The sequence below is a fragment of the Martes martes genome (assembly GCF_963455335.1).
Source record: "Martes martes genome assembly, chromosome: 4".
In the NCBI taxonomy this organism is placed as follows: Eukaryota; Metazoa; Chordata; class Mammalia; order Carnivora; family Mustelidae; genus Martes; species Martes martes.
Genome location: NC_137891.1, coordinates 95,569,884 through 95,591,545, shown reverse-complemented (window position 1 = coordinate 95,591,545; position 21,662 = coordinate 95,569,884). Strand labels below are relative to the sequence as shown.

The 21,662-nt window shown below is 38.0% G+C and overlaps 1 protein-coding gene across 3 annotated transcripts in view; it reads right to left on the bottom strand.

The window, feature by feature from the left end:
* PHTF1 (putative homeodomain transcription factor 1) overlaps positions 1–21,662 on the bottom strand; it is a gene marked incomplete at its 3' end in the record, with an annotated part of 43,792 nt that overhangs the window by 4,141 nt on the left and 17,989 nt on the right. For 2 of the 3 annotated variants that reach the window (XM_080802745.1, XM_080802744.1), the window contains exons 4-15: positions 20,216–20,285; positions 19,399–19,557; positions 13,882–14,038; positions 12,078–12,212; positions 9,969–10,128; positions 8,912–9,085; positions 8,717–8,806; positions 7,532–7,753; positions 4,608–4,736; positions 3,939–4,211; positions 3,047–3,178; positions 2,449–2,535 (exon numbers count right to left, since the gene is read on the bottom strand). In XM_080802745.1, coding sequence (XP_080658871.1) covers positions 2,449–2,535; positions 3,047–3,178; positions 3,939–4,211; positions 4,608–4,736; positions 7,532–7,753; positions 8,717–8,806; positions 8,912–9,085; positions 9,969–10,128; positions 12,078–12,212; positions 13,882–14,038; positions 19,399–19,557; positions 20,216–20,285 — 1,788 coding nt within the window. The remainder of the gene's footprint in view (positions 1–2,448; positions 2,536–3,046; positions 3,179–3,938; positions 4,212–4,607; positions 4,737–7,531; positions 7,754–8,716; positions 8,807–8,911; positions 9,086–9,968; positions 10,129–12,077; positions 12,213–13,881; positions 14,039–19,398; positions 19,558–20,215; positions 20,286–21,662) is intronic. The other variant, XM_080802746.1, reaches the window with a different exon arrangement.

The following is a 21,662-nucleotide window of genomic DNA, read 5'->3' as shown; positions in this document are numbered from 1 at the left end:
GCTAAATGGCTATAAAACCAAACACAAAGAAAAAACTCTTAAAACCAGCCAGAGATGCCAGGGGGAGGAGGGTAGGAATAGGGTGGTGGGGTTATGGACATTGGAGAAGGTATGTGCTATGAAGTGTGTAAACTTGGCAATTCACAGACCTGTACCCCTGGGGCTTATAATACATTGTATGTTAATTTTAAAAATTAAAAATTTAAAAAAAAAAAACAGCCAGAGAAAAAGGACATCACTTTCAAAAGAGCAGCAATAAGACTAACAGTTAACTTCTCAGGATAAAACATGCAAATCAGAAGACAACAGAATCTTAACGGTACTGAAAGCAACTGGCAACCTAGAAATGTATTCTCAACAAAAACATCCTTTAAACATGAAAGTGATAAAAGACATTTTCAAACAAACAAAAACAGAATTCATCACCAAGCCAATTATTCAAACAGGAGAAAAATAATCCCAGAATAAACCAGAAATGCAAGAACTAATGAAAAGGGTAAATATGTAGGTAAATATAAATGAATAATAGACTACAAATAATAATCTTGTGGGTTTAAAATATATGTAAAATTTAAATGAAGGACACTACTAATGTGTGAATGGGTAAATAAGATAAAGTGTTCTAAGGTCCTAGCATTATCAAGTGAGCAGAAATTAATAATTTATTAGATTATTATAAACTAAGGATGTACATTGTAATCTCTGAGGTCAGTAGTAGTAAAAGAACATATAACAAGTTAACAGAGAGGATTAAATGGAATACTATAAAATATTAGATTAATAAAAGATGGCAAGAAAGGAAAGAAAAAGAAAAATTAGTAAGCAGACCAAATAAGAACTAAATAGTATTTTATACACAGTAATTACATTAAATAATGAGCTAGACAATCCAAAACACTAAGATTGTGAAGCTGGATTAAGACATAAGCAACCAAAAAAAAAAAAAGAAAAAAGAAAAAGGATATGTTGATTACAGGAAACATGACTCAAATATGAAGACAAAATAAATGAAAGGGTGGGCAAAGATAACATGCAAAAACTAACAAAAAGACAGCTGGTGTAGTTAATATCAGAGTAGACTTTAAGTTAAGAAACATTAGATTCAGAGACGTAAGATCATGAAAGATAAAGAACAGCTTGACACTTTTCCAGGTTAAAGAAGACTAAAGAGACAAGATAACTAAATGCACCATGTGGTCTTGGGTTGAGAAAAAGAATACTTATGAAGGTTATAAAAGCCAGCTTGAAAATATACAAAGTGAAAATTGACAGAAATAAAAGGAATAAAAGAGAAATTCACCATCACAGTAGACTTGAACACACCTCTGGCAATGGCTGACAGAAGAAGACCAAAACCATGATTAAGGATGTTGGAGATGCAGGTAACACAACAAATAAAGTTGGACTAATTTACATAGAGAGAATGCTGCTCACCCAAACAACAGAATACAAGTTCTTTCAAAGTGCTGATGGGGATTTAATAAAACTGAACATATGTCAAATAATAAAGCAAGCCTCTCCAATTTCAAAGGAGTGAAAACATTCAGAATATGTTCTCTGACCACAGTAGAATTAAGTTAAAACCGAATAAACGGAACAATACAAGCTAAGCCTGTAACTTCTTGTAATGAAGAAAACAGAGAGGTCCACCCCCACACCCCAAAAAAAGATACAGGGACCTGTTGAAAGGATACAGGAGGGAGCTTCAAGGGTCTCCCACTGGCCAAATCTGGGACAATTTAGTCATCAAAAGAAATACAGTAATAGATTACAATCTATTCAATAAAAATCAGAATGTATGACTCCATAATGGAAGGAAGGAAGGAAGGAAATGAAGAAGAAACAAAGGAAAGGTCAACCATAGAGTGACAACTAACAAACGTGTGGAAGGAAAGATGGAGTCAGAAAAACCACTATTCTGTAACCCTCATGGCATGATAGTTTTATCACCAATCAAAAATTGCCAACTAAAATTAGAGTGATCTTAGAGTTTTAAAGCACTCAGAATTACTTTATTCTCATTTCAAAAGTAAGGAAAATTAACAAGTATTCAAAATAGCAAAAGAAATTTAGATTAAATTTTTTTAAAAAAATAGATATTTCGGGGCGCCTGGGTGGCTCAGTGGGTTAAAAGCCTCTGCATTCGGCTCAGGTCGTGATCCCGGGGTCCTGGGATCGAGCCCCACATCAGGCTCTCTGCTCAGCGGGAAGCCTGTTTCCTCCTCTCTCTCTGCCTGCCTCTCTGCCTACTTGTGATTTCTCTGTCTGTCAAATAAATAAATAAAATCTTTCAAAAAAAAAAAAAAAAATAGATATTTCAACACAACCATGCTGGTGCCTTGCTCTTAAGAAACAAATTTTCATCACACACACACACACATGTCTAGAATAGACAGTGAATCTTATTAGAATTTCCATTCTTCATTAAAACAAATATAAAACTCTTACCTGGGCACAGCAAATGAAAGCAATTGAAAGTGTCAGCAAGAAGACTGAAGATACAACCACGTCAACTGAACGCTGCGGACCCCGTCTCTGTGGAGTGAGACACATAGGTTAGGATTATAGTTAGAGACAGCAGTGGCTCTCGCGCCATTCACATTCTGAATTTTACTACATGAATGTGAGAATAAATGTTTATAAGAAGTTTCTGGCATAGGATTTTAACACATTTTGGACATGTTTCACTTGAACCGCTGAAATTCATTGCTGTTCCAAATTAAGAGTATGAGTGATTCACTGATGTATTTTCAGCTGGAATATTTTCCAAAAAGTCAGAAAAAGATGCAACTTTCAATTTATGATTCTGCCCTAGGAATTTATTTTGCCTTTTCCCTTTCTAAGCTCTTCTTTAGATACTTCTAGCAGCGCAGCAGACAGATCACTTCCAGCTTGGTGTCCGGCATGTCTGTTGGCCACTGATACAATCTGCCCAGTACACACGACTAACTCCACCGCCCACTGATGATCTGCTGCTGGCAACTTCCATGAGCGGACTCCCTGCATGTTCTTGCATACACTCTATGGTTAGTCAGGTGAAACTCACCTTTAGAAAGGAACGCAGTGATAACCATATCTTAATGTTCTCCACTTTTTTAAGTCTGAAATGAGGTATTTCGTATTTCCGAGCTTTCCTGGCAGAGGTAATATGGCTGAAGAGTTTTGCAAATAAAAATCTCTAGAAGGGGTTTTAAAAAAATCATAGAGTAAAAGGTACAAATGTGTCTCTGTGTACGTATTTATATAATTGTAAGCAATATTTCCCATATATAAAAAATAATAAAGGATGAAATTGATCACTTAGATCATCAATAGCTCATGACCCTGTTGCTTCCAAACCACATTCCATTGTAATCTGTGTCTCCATAACATGGTACACTCCTGACATTTTCAAGGAATATTCTTGGCAGACCTTTGTGAATCCCCAGCTTCACAAACACAAATGTTTACAGAATTCTGGGTTAGTGCCAAATTAAATTTCCATTCGTGGAAATTTAATTTCAATCATGTTTTTTTGCACATAACACCAATATATCAAGTCCTCAATTCCAAATTCTTATAGAAATTCAACAAATCTATTTCTCACTTGATCGTTTTTCACAGAAACATTTTGACTTTGAGGATAACTACACATGTCATGGGCAAACGGGCACAGAGGCACACTGAGGTACAGGTGCTATGCAGTCAGCCAGGCTGAGTCCCTGCCTAAGCCACTTACTCCTACACATGAGCTCAGCGAAATGCCAGATTACAACATGTCAATTGTGAATAACCGATATCACGATTATTAAACCCACAAATACCAAAAGCCCATTTATCAATCCTTCATTGCCCTCATTAACTTTTGGAGAGAGAACAAATCAAGAAAACAAAATCAACTCAATGAAATAGTATATGCAAAAGCAGAGGCAAGAAATTTTACTTAATTCTCTACTGACCTGTTTATACGTTCTCTCTGCCACACACATCATGAAAAAAAAAATCCAAGTAAGACACAATCGTTCAAAAAAATTAATCATAGACAAAATAATGATAGGTGTAACAGGTGGTGCCCCACAAAAAAGAGTCATGATCTCCTCAGCTGAAATGGACTTTAGCTGGTCAATGCTCTTGTCACGGAAAAGTCGATGTAAAAAAGGAAAAAATGCTAATCCAATGGTGACAACATTTCCCAGCATCTGATAACCTACTCCTTGCTGATATGCATTCACCTGGGAATTAATTTAAAATGTCCAAATTATTACACAGTTAAATGGAGTTACAAAGCAGTATTTACCAAGTACTACTTAGATTATTAAAAACTACCTGTTTTATAGCCAAAAGAAGTACAAATAAAGATGATTTATCACTCTTTGATTTCATTAAAAATCAGGCTTAAATGAGATAAAGAATATTTGCAGACGAATACCTGAATAATGATTATGTTCACGGAGAACACTGTAACAGATCCAAAAATATACCCAAGTAAAGATTCTAACTATAACATGAAAAAAATATATATTTGTGTTTCAAAAGCAGAGTCAGTACTTTGGTCACTGAATAGAGCCTAAGAAATAGCTGATCAAAACAGGTTTTCTGAAAGGTTTGAAAAACTCATGAAATCTTACCCTGCTCATGATGATGCCACTTATTTCCAACACAGACATATCCATCTTTTTGCACTCATTCCCTTCCCAGATTATTGCACTAACTCGATCAGAGGCAGGACTTGAGTTCTGAAGCCAGAATAAGTGGTTCTAAAAGAAAAAAAGAAAAAACTCTTTCCATCCACCCTTCTTTCTTTCCTCTGTTGGATTTTTCTCCCCACCGTTCAGTTCTCAGGCCACTTTCACCAGTGTTGGACCTCATCATTCCATTCTCTCCTTCCCAGAGCTCATCATGCCCACAGCCGCATCCGTGATGCTCATCTTCTGGTCCCTTTTTCTTCAGTAACCCAATTTCTGACCTGGAGTGAGACTAAATGTCTTCTGTGATGATGGGAAGTAGAATTCCATGGTCTTCAAGGTGGCTTCCCCATCTAAAGGTCTGGAAGTGAGCCTAAGCTTGGTTTACTCATGGCATGCTAAGGAGAAAAGTATTTCTAGAGCAGTGAGACCGTACCGGAGACAACAGGAAGTTACGTAGGGGAGCTGCTAATAAGTCTTATATGTTACATGAATGACTGAGGAGTTAAGCCTTTCTCTGGCCTAATCAGGACACGGAAAAGCATAGAAAACTCAAGAGGAGAAAGCTCAAGATTTAAAAAAAAAAAAAAAAAAAAGGTGCCATTTCCTTCTGCTATGTAAGTTCTTATTCTTCAAGTACCAACTCAAGTCCCATTTCGCCATGGTCAGCTCATTGGCATAAGTCTCACTAATCTGCCCTTCCCTGAAATTAAAGACCCTTAGAGTCTATATCAGACAAATTAGCATGTAATTATATGCTACTTTCCTAATGTCCTCTATTTATTTCCCCTATAATCATCTTGTCCTCAAGCTAAAATATAAATTTCTAAAAAAAAAAAAAAATCACATGGTGTATTTCTCCTTTTTCTGCTACAATGCTCAGTACAATGCTGATGAGCATGTATTGATTTATTCATTGGTGATGCCAAAAAAAATGTATGAAGCGCCAACTACGTAACATGCGCCCCAGATACAATGGAGAACAAGACAGACACTGTCCTTGACATCAAGGAGATTACAGACTGATGGGAGACATAATTAAATAAAATTACTGCACGGCATGACAAGGGAAGGAAAGAGGGCTTCAGGAGCAAATGAGAAAGGCTTCCTAAGGAAGGATCATTCAAGCCAAGACCTGAAAAAGAAAAAGGAGTGAGCTGAAGGAACAGTATCAGAGAAAAGTGCGTTCTAGGCAAATAAGCCAGAGGCACATGGGGATCGGTACGGCCCTGAAAGAAGTTCAACTGTGGTAAAGTAGAGCACGTGAGAGCTGGGGGAGGAATGATCAGAGATGAGACTGTATTGGAGCGAATAAAGAAACGGAAGCAAATAACCCCAATGGGGGAAATAGCAGTTAAAGGATTTTAAGGGGAATGACATGCTCGCGGCTGCAGAATGGAAGAGCAGACGAAGGGAGCGAGCCCACAGAAGCTGTTAATGATCCAGACAGCCCCAAGCAGGGGAGACACAAGTAGACAGAGAGATATTATTCAGTGGAGTTAAGAGGATGTGAGGACCGATTAGAAACATGCTGGAGAAGGTGGGGTTTCCCAGGTTTCTGCCTTTGGTGATTAGTGGTAGCATTCAAAAATATGGTAAATAAAAGAACAGGGTTAGGTAGGGGAAATGGGAAATGATGAATTCTTTTGATATGGTGAGTTTCATGTTACCTTACATATGCCTTAAAATTATACTGAAAATCCCAAAAGTGCAAAGGACGTCAAGATCATCAGGATGCTATGTAATGGTTACTATATATTACTATATTACTAATTATGTTATTCCTAGGGCCAGTGTAATGTAGATGAATCATCAGACGAAATGTAAAGAATCTTTAGATTCAAGCTTTGATGGCAAAATTGAAAGAAAAAAGGCTTAAAGCTTTAATGAAAAAGTATATGTTGTTTCTGGTTAGTCTTTAAGAATTGTATACATCTAATGACGCAAGACTTTTTTCATGAAAATGTGTCACCTAAGTCAATGGTATCCTAGAATCAAGAAAATTCACTAATTCAACAAATGAATATCCACCACCCAGTATTTATAAATCACTGTGGAAATATATAGCCTAAAGGACAACAACCAAAGCAGAAGAAATGATGACATTGCTCCAAACATCTGGAATGCTGATTTGAGAACCACTTCAAACCATTCAATCTATCCAGCAGTGGAAAAAGCTCTCTCATGAAGTAACAATCACTCCGGCTCTAGACGTATTTAAGCAGAGGCCACTGATCATCTGATGGGGATACTAATAACAATGCTAACATTTATCAGGTGCTCACTGTTTGCCAGACATTGTGCTAAGTGCCCTCCTATTACTTCGTTAGATCTATCACAATAGCCCCAAGAAGTGGGAACTATTATTACCACTTGAGAATTCCTACATTGATTGGAAGGTTCAAATACCTTCTAAGGAATCTTTAATTTCAGGCTATCTGATTTTGTGATATTAATATAAAACCTAAAATTAAAAGCATCACTTGGTTTATACATTATTAGAGAAGCATGCAATGCCATTTCTTAGTAATTCATATATAACACTGTGATGTCTGCGAAAATATGAGGTTGATTGACCAAACAACCCCGCTCACATAAAATGAAAACTAAGGATCATTCTAAGGAAAATAATGAGAAAAAGTATTAGGAAGAAAAACTTAGGTTAGGGCAACTTCAGAGTACTCCCCCTGCCCTGAGTTCTAATACCAATATCTTCACTTACAGACTATGCTCAATTTCCTCATCTCTAAATTAGAGATAATAATAGTATCTACCGTATACGACTATGGTAAAGTCAATGGGCTAATATGGTACCTGGCCTATAAGTACAGTGAGTATTACCTATTATTACCATCACCTTTACAGACCTGCTGAAAAACATCTTCTTTGGGGTCACGTTTGGTCCCTGAGTGGAGGGTATTCACATGGGCCCCCTCACTGTCACTGGTGACAGATGATCGACACTCTGGGCCATGCAGCAGGTCATCCCATAGCATATCCTCAGTCTCCGAGTCATGGCGGGTGCTCTCTGAGTCTCTTCTTGACATGTGGAGGCTTCGGGAGCCACCACTCATGCCCGACCTCGAGCCCTTTCAAGGAAAACAGAAAACCAAAACTATATTTTTTTTCATTCATTTTTAAAAGCAATCATTTATCTGAAATAAAAGTCAAACAAGTTATCTGTGGTGATGGCTGGCAAGCTTTCTTAAGTTGACCCCCACAAGGCTTCACGTAATAATACATTTTAATATGTCAACGTCGAACTCCAGTGACTCTCTAACAAGCAGGACTTTAAAAGGACACCCTCTGAGAAGTTTTCACCCAGTCATGAGATGGTTCCACTCATGTTCCCTGGGATGACAGTGACCTCTACATGCATATCCCGAGGATCTACCCTGGGTATGAGTGTGGCCACGCCTACTGACATACCCAAAGTGTCCCCTACTCTAAATAACGTGAGTGTGACTGCAGATCTAGTCACATCCCGGGGACCTGGCCAAACATGGAAAGGACAGTCAGACCGATAAAAGAGGGCATAGTGCGGCTCTCCTGCAGGACAAACATAAATATGCAAGTTTTTCCACAACCTGGACAGCCTTGTCAATCGAAGCAAAACTCACACTCCCACCATCTACCCCACTCACCTCTGAATGGTAACCTTCCAAAAGGACAATACGCCCATGAGCTGCATAGTGAGATTTGCTGCTCCCACCTCTCAGCGGTGGAAGACAGGAATGAGGCTTGAGAATAAGGCCCACATTCCAAGTCAATATAAGGGAGACTTCTCGTCCTCTGGGGACTGAGCAAGCCCTTACTGAGCCTCATCTCATCTAGGATGCTTTTGAGATTAGAGTCAAAGTGAAATAGCTCCTTTGCTTTTTGGGGGTGAACGGCCACAAGAAAGCTGCCAGACAGGTAGACAGATAGGTGGTGGTGGGGGAGGCCAGGCAGACAGAAGCACTATTTAGGACAACCAATAAAAAAAGCAATGGATAAAGTTATGACACTGGGGACTAGGCCTGGAACAGTGACCTGTCAGAAGTCTACCTTACCTGACTGAAGGCTGCCGATTCAAATTCTGATTCCACCAGACTATCCGAATCCCGAGCCGTGTGACACCACTTGGGAGTGCTTTTCTTTACCTGACAAAAATGAAGCCAACCAACAAAAGGAAAACATGTCCAACATCCTGTGACTATTCAGTGATGTGGGAGTCGATGCCGATACTTTTACAAACTCAAAATTACCTGAGTGTTGAGGTGCCTGGTAAGTATGGATTTTCTATTCTTCACTTCACAGCCGTTGTCACTTGAGGCCCCTTCCACACTCCTACGTAGCATCATCATCTGTGTCCGGGCTTCACCATCCTCCTCACTGGACAGATCATCCGAAATCCCGTTCCCCAGTCGCCTGAAAGCCTCCTACAAAGAGAACAGCAATTTCTTCCCAGGGGACAGCCCAAAATACTCCAGTAAGCCGCACATGCGAAAACAAAAAAAGACACATAAAAACTAAGAGATGATGAAAGTAAGCCAAAAGTGAACAAGCCTATATATTACTCTGGTCTCAGTAAAGAAAAATAGTGAACCCTCTTGAAACTAAACAGGCTCAAGGACATATTACGTAGAGGATAGAAGCACAGGCTTGTGTCTGGGGCACGGCCCTTCTCCTCACTAGCGTGTAACTGGAGTCAAGTCACTAACCTGAGGCTCCACTTCCTCATCTGAAAAGTGACGGTAATAAAAGCACCTATCTCACAGAGCTGTGAGAACAATGAGCTGACTTACTATGTATAAAGCACTCAGGATAGTGCCTAGTTGCAGTAATGGCTCAAGAATATTAGCTATACTACATGCCACCGTCTAACAAATGAGAACATATTTCAAGACGATGCAATGGAAGGGTAGTTTCAGAGCTAGACCATCTCGGCTACACCTAGAAAATAGTCTCCCAAACCCCTCTCATATCATCACTGCATCTCTGGCATACAGCCAGGGGCCTCTCCATGGATCTGTTGATGAAACCTCCCAGCCCACTACTGAGGCTGGGTCAGCAGCTGATGAAATAACACACTCTCGTTCCAGAAATTAAAAGAATAAACTACAGTCCTTGTGCGTTACTCTCCTTTTTGTGTCCTGTGGCTTCACATTTCACTTATTTGTTAAGACAAATTACACAAACACAAACCTATTAGTATCTACTTGACATCTCTAGCAGAGTCTTAGAATAGCCAAATTTTACACAGGAAAGGAAAGATTTTGTTATATATAAATATATGTTTATATATAATCATCTAACTCTTACCCTGTGGCACTTTTCCCCATCTGAAAATTTTGCTTTCTCTCTTGTTTGCCACATTTTAATCTCTGGTCGACACTGTCTCTTCTTAATGATAGGATGCAGACAACTTGAGTCATTGTCCGTTTCAGTCCCTTTGTTACTGATTAGTTTTACTCTTTTACTCCTAATTTTAAAAAAGAAAAAAAAAGTTACTGGCTTGTTTTCTGAAAGTAGTATCTTTCATGAAATCATTTGCATTTGAAGAATTCAAGTTGATCCTTGAACAACATGGGTTTGAACTGCAGGTTCCACTTATTCATGGATCTTTTAAAAAAAAATACCATATAGTGTCATAGATGTATTTCCTCTTCCTGATGATTTTCTCAATCACATTCCTTTCCCTCTAGCTCACTTTATTGTAAGAATACGGTATATCATACATATAACACACAAAATGTGTTTATCAACTATTCACATACTATTACTAAGGCTTCCAGTCAACAGTCATCCCTAGCCCCTGCACTCAAGGGTCAACTGTGTATTATTCTGGAAATCAAGAAAATTCAGAAACCCCATTTTTCAGGCTTCTGGCTTGCCTAAGGGTGTAGGAAGCCAGAATAGAGGTATCTCTAGTCTCCAAAGAGGCACCACAGTTAATTGAGAGTAAGCCTCTTCTTTTCTGTTTTGCAAGGAAGTAGGTTCAGTCTTCCCTTCACCCTCTCAGACAGGGTGCCAATGCCTACCTCACATCACCTGTTTGTGTCACTCGAAGAAATGTCTTCCCTCTCCTGTCCCTCAAAGACCAGCAATTCTTGACTTCATGACTCCTGCTGACTACTTCCCCCCTGAATAATCACTCCGTCTGCTGAATAGCATGGCCTTTAGTCAGCAGGTAACCACTTAAGATATTTACATTGCTATGACTGCATCACCCTCTTATCTTCCTGATTAGAGAGTAAAATCACCAAAAAACAGGGATGCCCAGTAGGGCACACAACGTTGAGCACAAAGAACCCCAACTAAAGAGTATAACCTATCTTGAGAAAAGTATGTGAATATATACAGGCATCCCCCACCTTTCAAAAGTTCGCAAAAGCAAATCAAAAATTTGCTTTTCTGAGAGACCCACATTAGGACCAGTGTTGGCTAACCAGAAGAACTCTGAAGAGGATTTTTGCTTTCACAAGAGAAGGTGCAAAGTGCAACCAGCAATCAGCACTTGTTTTGCAGCAAGTCGTGACAGAAGCCACATGCCCGGCAGCAGCAAGTTTGGCCCCTCTGAGCTCCTGCCCCGGGAGCTACACTCAGCCTCTCAGCATCCAGCCACCATGGCTTTGAACTATATCTGCGAGCATCTGTGCTTTGTTTCCACTACTTTCATGCATCCCTTAGCAAGATGCAACCTAAGGTATCAGAAAAGCCTAAGAGAGGCTATTGTTTGGGTCTGAGAAGACTCAAAAACTCTTCCATATAAATTCATGGTAGTTGCTTCTTTGCTTTATTCCATTTCGGCCTGCGAAAGGCTTCATAGGAACACTCTACTTTTGGAAAGGAGGGGGAAATGTGTACCTCATCTTCAAAAAAGGAGCAGCAAGAGCACTTTATTTTTGAGTCATAATCATTAACAGATGACCAAATAAGTATTTCTTCAAGTCATACAAGTGTTGCCATGACACTGTAAAATCGTGGAAGGAGATAGAATTTGTCTTGGATCCATTTCCCTTTGTGACCTACAGCCCATCAACACCAGCTTCCTGCATCCCATTTCTAAGGAGGTATCAGCTTTCACACTGAAAAATACCTGATCTTTTTAAAGTTCTTTTTTCCCTCAAGATGTCAGCCAATATGGTTTAAAATATTTACCCTAAGTATTTATATTTCCGTAAACTTGTGATCTAAAATGTCATTAAAGATTAAATACAATGAAATTTTTATGGTAGAATCCTGGACTTATGGGGAACCTGACAGACAGTGGAGACATATGGAGGAAGACATATGGAATCCTTCTAGAACCGTTAACGCTCACACAATTATAATATGCTTACACTGTGTTCTCCTACTTAGATTACATACTAGGTTAACACTGATGTGAACATAAAATCAAATAAACATTCCAGTGTGACACTTTCTCACCTGTTCCCAAAGAGAGTCTCCCAAAAACCGCCAATAAAGGGAATAGACTCCAAAGTTTCTACTCCTCTGACTTTATCAGAGGAGTTATTTCCATTTTCTCGGCTCCCATCACCATTGACATTTTTCCGTAATTTTCTACAAACAAACACACAAAAATTCAACAACTTCAGATTATTCAAGAACTTTTATATTTCTGCCCTAAATATCCTTACAGAAATTGATACCAATGGGTTACAACGTGAAATGAATTACAGTGAATTTCATATAATGAGGATAAATCATGCAAGAATGTTTCTGACTGAGGGGCAAAACTGGATTCCAAACCAAAGTCCTAGGCTATCATTTTGTTCAATATTTGTTTATTTTTTTAAGGATTTTATTTATGTATTTGACAGAGAGAGAGAGAAAGATCATAAGTAGGTAGAGAGGCAGGCAGAGAGAGAGGGGGAAGCAGGTTCCCTGCTGAGCAGAGAGCCTGATGCGGGGCTGGATCCCAAGACCCTGAGACCATGACCTGAGCCGAAGGCAGAGGCTTAACCCACTGAGCCACCCAGGTGCCCCTCATTTTGTTCAATATTTAAGGAAATGGAACTGATATTTCAAAATATTATTAAAAGAAAATTTTCACACGTATGACCAACAGTCTTTTCAGGAACACTCAACACTACTAGTAGAAGGAACAATTCCTTTAAATATGGATGTCAAAAATCAATGCATCGGACACACTTCATCGGAGAACACAAAATAATAGCAACTGATCACTTTGTATGGCGACCTGAAGCAGTTAAAAGATATATCCTATAAATCACCAATGGGATACATCGCATGTGATTTCCTTAGAAATCATTCAATTGATTTTTTTCAATTCAATTCAATTTTTCAATTCAATTAATTGAATAGAATTATCAAGGAATCCTTTTTTTGAAAAAAAAGTTTTGAAAATAACATTCAAAAATAAGAATAAATATATTGAAATTCATCACACCAAATTAAAAAAAAATCTTTAGGGGCACCTGGGTGGCTCACTGTGTTAAAGCCTCTGCCTTCAGCTCAGGTCATGATCTCAGGGTCCTGGGATCGAGCCCCACATCTGGCTCTCTGCTCAGCGGGGAGCCTGCTTCCTCCTCTCTCTCTGCCTGCTGCTCTGCCTGCCTCTCTGCCTACTTGTGATCTCTGTCTGTCAAATAAATAAATAAAAAATCTTTAAAAAAAAAATCTTTAGTAACTGTTTAGGGGAACAAAAATCTACAGATATTCTGAGGAATGATAACATTAAAAAAAAAAAAAAAAACTTTAACAGTTCCAAAACCACACATAGCACATAACCAATAAAAACATGATATGATCTCAATGTGTAGAAATGTCAAATTCCTCTCTATTAAAAGCTCAGAATACTTAGAAATCCATTTTTATTATGTACCATTGAAAAAAAGGTTAAAATTTTAGTAGCACTACCTAATGTACTAACACCCTTATTTATAGTGAATTTTCACCAAATTTTGATTGAGACTATATTTTGACAAATGTGTTTTCAACATCCCTATTTAAGGTAAATTTTAATAAAGTACAATATAGTATCAGATTTTTCCTTTAAAACAACTGTACTGAATGACAAAATCCCACCTGGGATTAAAAGGTCATGACAATGTTTCCTATCATCAGGAAGAAAAGTGAGAGCCAAAAAAATAATTTCAAAAGGCATGCAAAACAGAAGATTTGTAATTAATTTCATTGAGGATTTTGTAAGCATGTACAATGTCTCTCCTAGAAAATATACAACTACAAGTGTAATTTCTCATCTTACCTTCTTCTCCGATTTCCATTGTTTCCCGATGGCCTTGTTATCTGAGTAGACACGATCTGACAGTGGACAGTTCCCATGAGTAACATAAGGCACAAGGGTCCAAGCACTTCACTTACATTCACAATAGGCATCATAAAATACAACACGAGTGCTAGAACTGAAAAGAAGAGGTTTCAAAATGTAAGACATAAAGAAAGGCTCATCTTTATATCTAATTCTAGCAACTGCATAAACTATTGCTACAAAAACCTATCAATCTGAAAAGTACAAGGAAAAAGCACATAATTTTCGACAGTGCAATCCACCTGCACATCAGTTGAGTGAAAACTTGAGGCCTTAGGTCACAGAGCAAGAGAAGAATAATGGGTTTGAAGGATTTGCTTTCCCTGCAGTATAAGAATCTAGATACTTCAAAAGGCTCTTCACCATCAAACAGCTAAATGCTGTATGATACATACTACAAAGTGTTGTTCTGCTCAGAGGACCAGTATTTTTCCAAGGCCCACACCTGTACCAGCAGCAGTTAGCAAAGCTGGGATTTGAACGAAGGCAACTGGGCTCTAGAGTCCTTACTCTAAACTACTATGCTATACTGCCTCTTCATACACACATATGAACTGTCCAAAGAATCAGTGGTGAAAGGAACAGGAAAACATCAAAAATTACATCCCAAAAAATCCAGATACAATTTCACAGATCAGTTCTTTCAGACTTTAACACAAGGATAATTCTTGTGATGTATCAACTATTCCTATGTGGAGAAAAAGCTAGCAAATTCATTTCATACCCTAACACCCTATCACCCAAATATAACAATGATAGCACCAAAACAATAAACTACAAACCTTGCTGGCTTGTGAATATGGACAGAAATTTACTACTGAAAGGCAGGCACTGTGAATGAGGGGATTTTTGTCTATTTGGCTCACTGCTATAGCTAGATCAGTAAGTAGCACATAATGGATACTTAATATTTGTTGAATGAGTAATTAAAATACCATAAATCTGAATAAATCTGAATAATTCACCAAGACCATGCAGGGTTTATGCTGGAAGGAAAAATCTATCTCAGAGCCTTGATAGAACAATACATGTATAGACATGGTAGGCATTTACATATTTGTAGACTGAAATGATTTAATCTGATAATTTAATAACATGTAATCTGGGTCACATATATACAAATTATCTCAATTGACAATTGGGTAAAAGGCCTTTGTCCCTGATTCCTGGGAGGTAACCTCTAAATCCTTGGAATTTCTCAAGTGATGGAAGTTATTCACAGTGGGCCTCTTGGACCAAACCTGATAGTTCGTGCCAACGAGGTGACTACAGATGGGGTTAGCCATACCAGAGAAACCAACCATGTGATTAGAGGGTTGAGGCTTTGAGCCACAGTGTATCAGCCTGACCTCTGGGGGAGAGGTAGGAGGGAAGGCTGAAGACTGAGTTGCCTACTTGGCCAATGACTCAACTAGTTATGTCTATACAATAAATCCTCAGTAAAAATTCTGGATACCAAAGCTTGGGTGAGCATCCCCAACTGGCAACAGTCTATTAGTACTGCTACCCATCATGGCAAAAAGTGTACCATATCCCTGAGAATGATGAAAACTTCCTCTTTGGAATCCTCCCAAACTATGCATCTCTTCTAATTCATACAATAAAACTTTTAGAATAATAAAACTGTAATTTTAAGTATAGCACTTTCCCAAATTCTGGGAGTCATTCTAGTGAATTATCAAAGGAATCAGTAGGGGACCTTCAAAACTGTAGCCAGTGGGTCAGAAGTAAGGGTAGCCCTGGGGACTCCCAAAGTGAGGCTGGTGTCTGAAGTGGGGGGAATCTTACAAAGGACCATACCTTTAACCTGTGAGTTTGGCCAACTCCTATAGTGAAAAAGCATTCCATAAAAATCAACATTTGTTCCTGATTTATAATTAATCTTAAATGCCAATCTCTTCTAAAATACTAGGAATATAAAAATATGTCCCTAATATACCAAAGAGGAAATGAACATGCATCATACTGAGAAAGACACTCAGAACCAGGAACAAAAGGATGAGCATTCTTACAGTTACTACTTAATGCTGCTCTGAAAATGCCGACTAATTCAATCATAGCAAATGAAATGTATGAAAAAGGAGGAGACCAGATTTTCATTATTTACCAGCAACGTGGCTGTATGGTTAGAAAATGTGAAAGAAGCACTGAAAAACTATTAAAATTAATGAGGGTTTAATAGAATGCATTAAGCAGTATTCTTAATAAACATAAACTAACAGCTTTCAAATGTAACAGCACTAACCAGGTGAAATTTATAAAACAAAAAAAGTGTCGTATCTGCAGGAGCAACAACAAAAATAAAAACAAATATTTCACTTTCATGGGGAAGCACTGAAGCGTCCACTGATGGGTGAATATATGAACAAAATATGGGACATACGTATAATGGATTCTTACTCATCATTTTAAAAGAAGGAAGCATACATGCTGTGTATGGATGAGCCTTAAAAACAGGCTAAGTGCTACAGGCCAAGCTCAAAAGGACAAATACCCCTGCCTCCACTTGCATGAGGTATCTAAGTAGTCAAATTCACAGAAAAAGAAAATAGAACGGTTGCCAGGGGCCTGAGCTTCAGGAGGAACCGGAGAGTCAGGCAATTACTGTTTTATAGGTAGAGTTTCAGTTTGGAAAGATGAAGAAAGTTCTGGAGATGGATGGTAGTGATGGTTGCACAGCAACACAAGTGGCCTTGATGCCACCAACTGTAAACTTAAAAATGGTGAGGAGGGTAAATTAAATGTTGTGTATATTTTAGCAAAATAAAAAAAAATCTGAGTTTAACTTTAAGAAGATCTAAGCAGGCCTCATAAGAAATAAAAATCCTACAAAGCTTTACTGGGAAATAGAACAGAAGACTTGATTAAAAGGTAAGATAGATCTATTTTCTTCCCATTCCCCCCAAATATATCTATATCTTCATGGGAAGCGGGAGATTACAGTTTAATTCCAAATTATTTGTTCTGATTAGGATAAAATAATTCTAAATTATTTTGAAAAAAATAAGTAGGTAAAAACACCTCAGAAAATACTGGGAAAAAATACTAGAGGAATATTTCTGCTCAATGCTACTACATATTAAACAACTATAGTAATTAAAGAAATGTGGTGCAGATATGAGAATAACAAGACAAATCAATTGTGCAGAATATGTGTTTAGAAAGAGACCAAGGTGTATATGAAAATTTAATGTATATGGACTCCTGGATGGGTTGGTAGGTTAAGCATCTGCTTTCGGCTCAGGTCATGATCCTGGGATCAAGTGCTGCATTGGGCTCCTTGCTCAGTAGGGAGCCTGCTTCTCCCTCTGTCTGCCACTCCCCCTGCTTATGGTCTCTCTCACACTCACTGACAAATAGAAAAATAAAATCTTAAGCAAAACAAAAAAAGAAAATTTAACATATATAATTTAATATATCTCAGTAAGAAAGAAATTCTTCAATAATGAACATGTGAAAAGATATTTAACCTCACCTTTACAAGCTACCCAAAAAATGCAGACCAAATGAGCAAACACAATTTTTTTGTACATCCAATTAGGTAACAATCTTTAAAATTATAATAATGCTGGCCAGACTCTGGTAAAACAGGCACTCTCATCCACTACTTTCCAAAAGAAGTATACCACCAGCAATTTGATTTATGTACTAAAAGCCTTAAGATGTTTATATTCTTTGATCTCTTAATTCTATTTCAGAGAAGAAATTCTAAGGAAATATAAAATATGGAAAATTTTGTTCACAATGGCATAATTAATAGAAAAAAAAACCCAAGAACGATCTAAATGCTTACAATATGGGAACTGTTATAGAAGTTGTGGTACTTTTATATAATGGAATATTAACTAGCTATAAAAAGTATTTATGGCAAATCCATATGAGAGACTCACAGACATGAAAATGATCATTTTAAATGATAGTGTGTATCCATGATGGTGTATCCATATGACGGAATATTACCCAGCCATTAAAATGACAGCCATTTCATGACAACGAAATAAAACTAAAACTATGATTCCTTATTCACACTATTCCCATGTCCTCAACAGCCACATAGGACTGGATAAGGCAGACACAGAACATTTCTATCACCACAGAAACTGTATTGGACAGCACTGTACACAACTTTAGAAAACTAAACTTACAGATTTGTAAATTCAGACACTTATCTTTCCCTCTATAACTTAACTCAAAAAAACCGACAGAGATAAAAGAAAACAAAAATCACCCCAAATCCTTCCACCTTAACTCAACCTTCCCCTACTCTGTTCTAATTCATGTCTTGTTGTTCGGGTATAACCAGAGTGTGCACATGGTCCCATTTCACAAAGTATTCCCAGTAGGCAGTGTCCATACAGTGGTAAAGAGAATGTGCTGGGCTCCTGCACGTAGTGAGAAGAGAAAAGCCAACATCAGGTAGTTGTGTAATACAGAAATTAAAATAGATTCCCCGGGAACGGTAGGACTATTTAGAAAGCATACACAATGAATTCTGGGACACTGAAAAGAAATAAAAATTGAAAAAAAAAAAGTATAGATAGGGATGGCTGCCCAGTGAAAGTTTCATCTGAGTTTAGATCCTAAAGATGAGAAAAAAGATAGCCATGTGAAAATCCGTAAGATTGCTTCAAACAGAAGGAAGAGCTCTGTGTGCAGCGTGGAAAAAGGGCCATGATGCCTCCAGCAGGCAAGGAGGAGAGCGGTAGGACATGACCTCTGAGAGGCAAACAGGGAACAGATCATGGAGGGCCCTGCAGGCTGTAGTGAGGACTGATTTCACTCCAACGCCAGTGAGAAGTCTCTCAGGGTTTTAAGCAGGAAAATGACATGATATGGATTCTACTGTAAAAGATTTCTCTAATTGCTGTGAAAAGAATGGTTGGTAAAGAGCAGGCTCAGAGTAGACAATATTCTAGTGCTGAAGGCAAGGCGATACTGGTGTAATGGACCATGACAGGGAAAAAAAATCCCAGAGTTCCATGTTGGATATGATAGGTTCAAGATACCTATTAAATCTCTCTACATAAATGCCTAAAAGCAGGCAGTTAGATTTACAAGTCTGAAGTTCAGCAGAAATCTGGCCTGAAGATATAAATTTGAGAATCACCAGTTTACCAGCTATGTTTAAACAAAGGGGTTTGATGAGTACCTAGAGAAGAGAATCCAGGATCCAACCTTGAGGTAATCCAATATTCAGAGGTCACACAGAACAAAGATTGAAAAGGCCTGGCCGGTAAGACAGGTGGAAAGAAATTCAAGAAAGATGAGTTGGACAATTGGTTTGCCTTCTGTGTACAAATAAATCTAAGATCTCCAAATGGTGTATATCCCTTCATTCTTTGCACTTTAAACTCTCAAATGAAAGGGTAAATGTAAGAACAGTAAAGTCTGCATTATCTAATAGCAAAAGCAGCAAAAAGAAACCGTCATAATTTTTTCCAGCCCTCTAATTACCTTGCATGAGGTAAAGCAGTAGCAGCCAAACAAAGATTCTTAAAGAGGTCACCTGAATCCACCAGTTGCTGAACAAGGGGAAAAACACAACTCGTACAAGCCCCTTCCGAGTCAGAGATGTCCATGGAATTTCAGGTTTGGCTTTGGCAAATGTTGAGCCTTTAAATATACAATAAAACGAAACATCAAACATTTACATACACTATACTAATGCCTACTTGTTAACACTGTATTAAAAACAGCTGAGAGCAAAAATCACCACATAACCTGTCTGGTTAAAAAGAATCTTCTTAGGGGCGCCTGGGTGGCTTAACGGGTTAAGCCTCTGCCTTCCGCTCAGGTCCTGATCCCAGGGTCCTGGGATCAAGTCCTGCATTGGGCTCTCTGCTCAGCAGGGAGCCTGCTTCCCCCTCTCTCTCTGCCTAATTGTGGTCTCTCTCTCTGTGTCAAATAAATAAAATCTTAAAAAAAAAAAAAAAAGAATCCTCTTAGATGTTCATTAAATACAATAACTTCTTGCCTCAATCACTAGGACAGGAGCTCAAAATAAATCAGGCTGACTTGAATGTTATACAATGTATTTTTTACACAACAGCAGTTTCCAAGTTCATCCCTCTTTCACCTAATGTGCTTACATAGCCACAAAGAACCAAAGCAAAGGGGAAAAAAAAATCCCAAGGCCTGAATGATGAGGGAAGAATATTCCCTTTGGAAATTAAAATACACCATCCTAATAGAGGGAAGGTATCTAAAAAAGAATCTCTAGCACTACAATGAAATAATATAATAAAATACATAAACCAACTTTAGAACTCACCTCTGATTAAGTCAACGTCAATCAAGTCTGGTTTTATGTGACCCATCTTTTTTGGTTTGTTTTTGAAGCCCTAGGATAAAACAAAACAAAACCAGAAATAAGGGTAAAAAGCCCTTTTAAATACAAAAGGTAAACTTATATTTATTTCTTTCTATATCTGACTCCCTTTTACTGGGGACACTTTAATCCTATTGTCCCTTGAAATAACTTATCATTAATGTTTTAGTATGTAGTTCACCAAGTAATGTAAGAATATATTTTATCACTTTTTAAAATGATCCAACAATGTCAAAGGATCAGGAAGTACAAAATAATAGTCCCTTCAGCCCCTCTCCTTCTCCTCCCGGTTTCAGTCATTAAAAACAAATAACTTTCTTTTTTCTTTTTTTTTTTTTAACTGTTTCTCTTGGTATTTACTTCCATACTTTTCTTTTTTAAGTAGGCTCCACATGTAGTGCAGAGCCCAACATAGGGCTTAAACTCACAACCCTGACACCAAGACCTGAGCTGAGATCAAGAGTCAGGTGCTTAACTGACTGAGCCACCCAGGTGCCCCAACTTCTATACTTCCAAATAATATGTTTATACTGCCATTTTTCAATTTTTAATACATCATGTGAGAATTTAGCTCTCTAACACAACTAATTTCCACCCCAAAAACCTATATCCTGACATGACTGATGATTGATAAATCAGTCATCAGTAGTTATGATATGATCACTATGAAATATTGTTCCCTATAAGCCATACTTTATAATCTCCTAGTTTACGGAGTCAGCTAAAACATTTATCATTTTTCAAATACTCAAATGCCAGAAAATTACTTAAAGTCTTTTCTTCTTTAAAAAAAAATTCCTGGAAATGTCCTTCCCAGAAACTTCTATCCTCCTGCTGCAATCAGACTGGTTGCTCTCGGGGCCTGCTGTACAGCTAGCTCTATGTAGGACTTCGCACTATCACCCTGACAACTCCCTTCATCTCTGTGGTGAATCTCTAGCTCTTTCATCCCATGTCTTTCTGGAGTGCATCCTTCAGAAGCTTCCTGAGAAAGCGGTCCAGAAGGTAACTTTTTTAAGCCTTGCATGTCTGAAAATGAATTCATTTTACCCTTATGCCTAATAAGAGGTTACACTAGAGTGTAGAATTCTAAGTCGTTAATAATTTTCCTTCAGGAATTAAGATCTTGTTCTACTCTTTCTAGCTTCCAATGTTGTTGCAAATTCTAGTGCCTTTCTGATTCCTGACCCTTTGAGTGTGAATTGTTTCTTTCCTCTGAATCTTCATTTTATTCATGGTGTTCAGAAATTTCATAATGATATGCCTTGATATGAGTCTTTTACATCTCTTGTGCTGAGAATTCTTTCTATGTGGCTTTAGGGAAGTTTTCTTATAATTTATTTTTATACGTCTTCCCTTATCAGACATAACTTTCCTATTTCCTACTTCT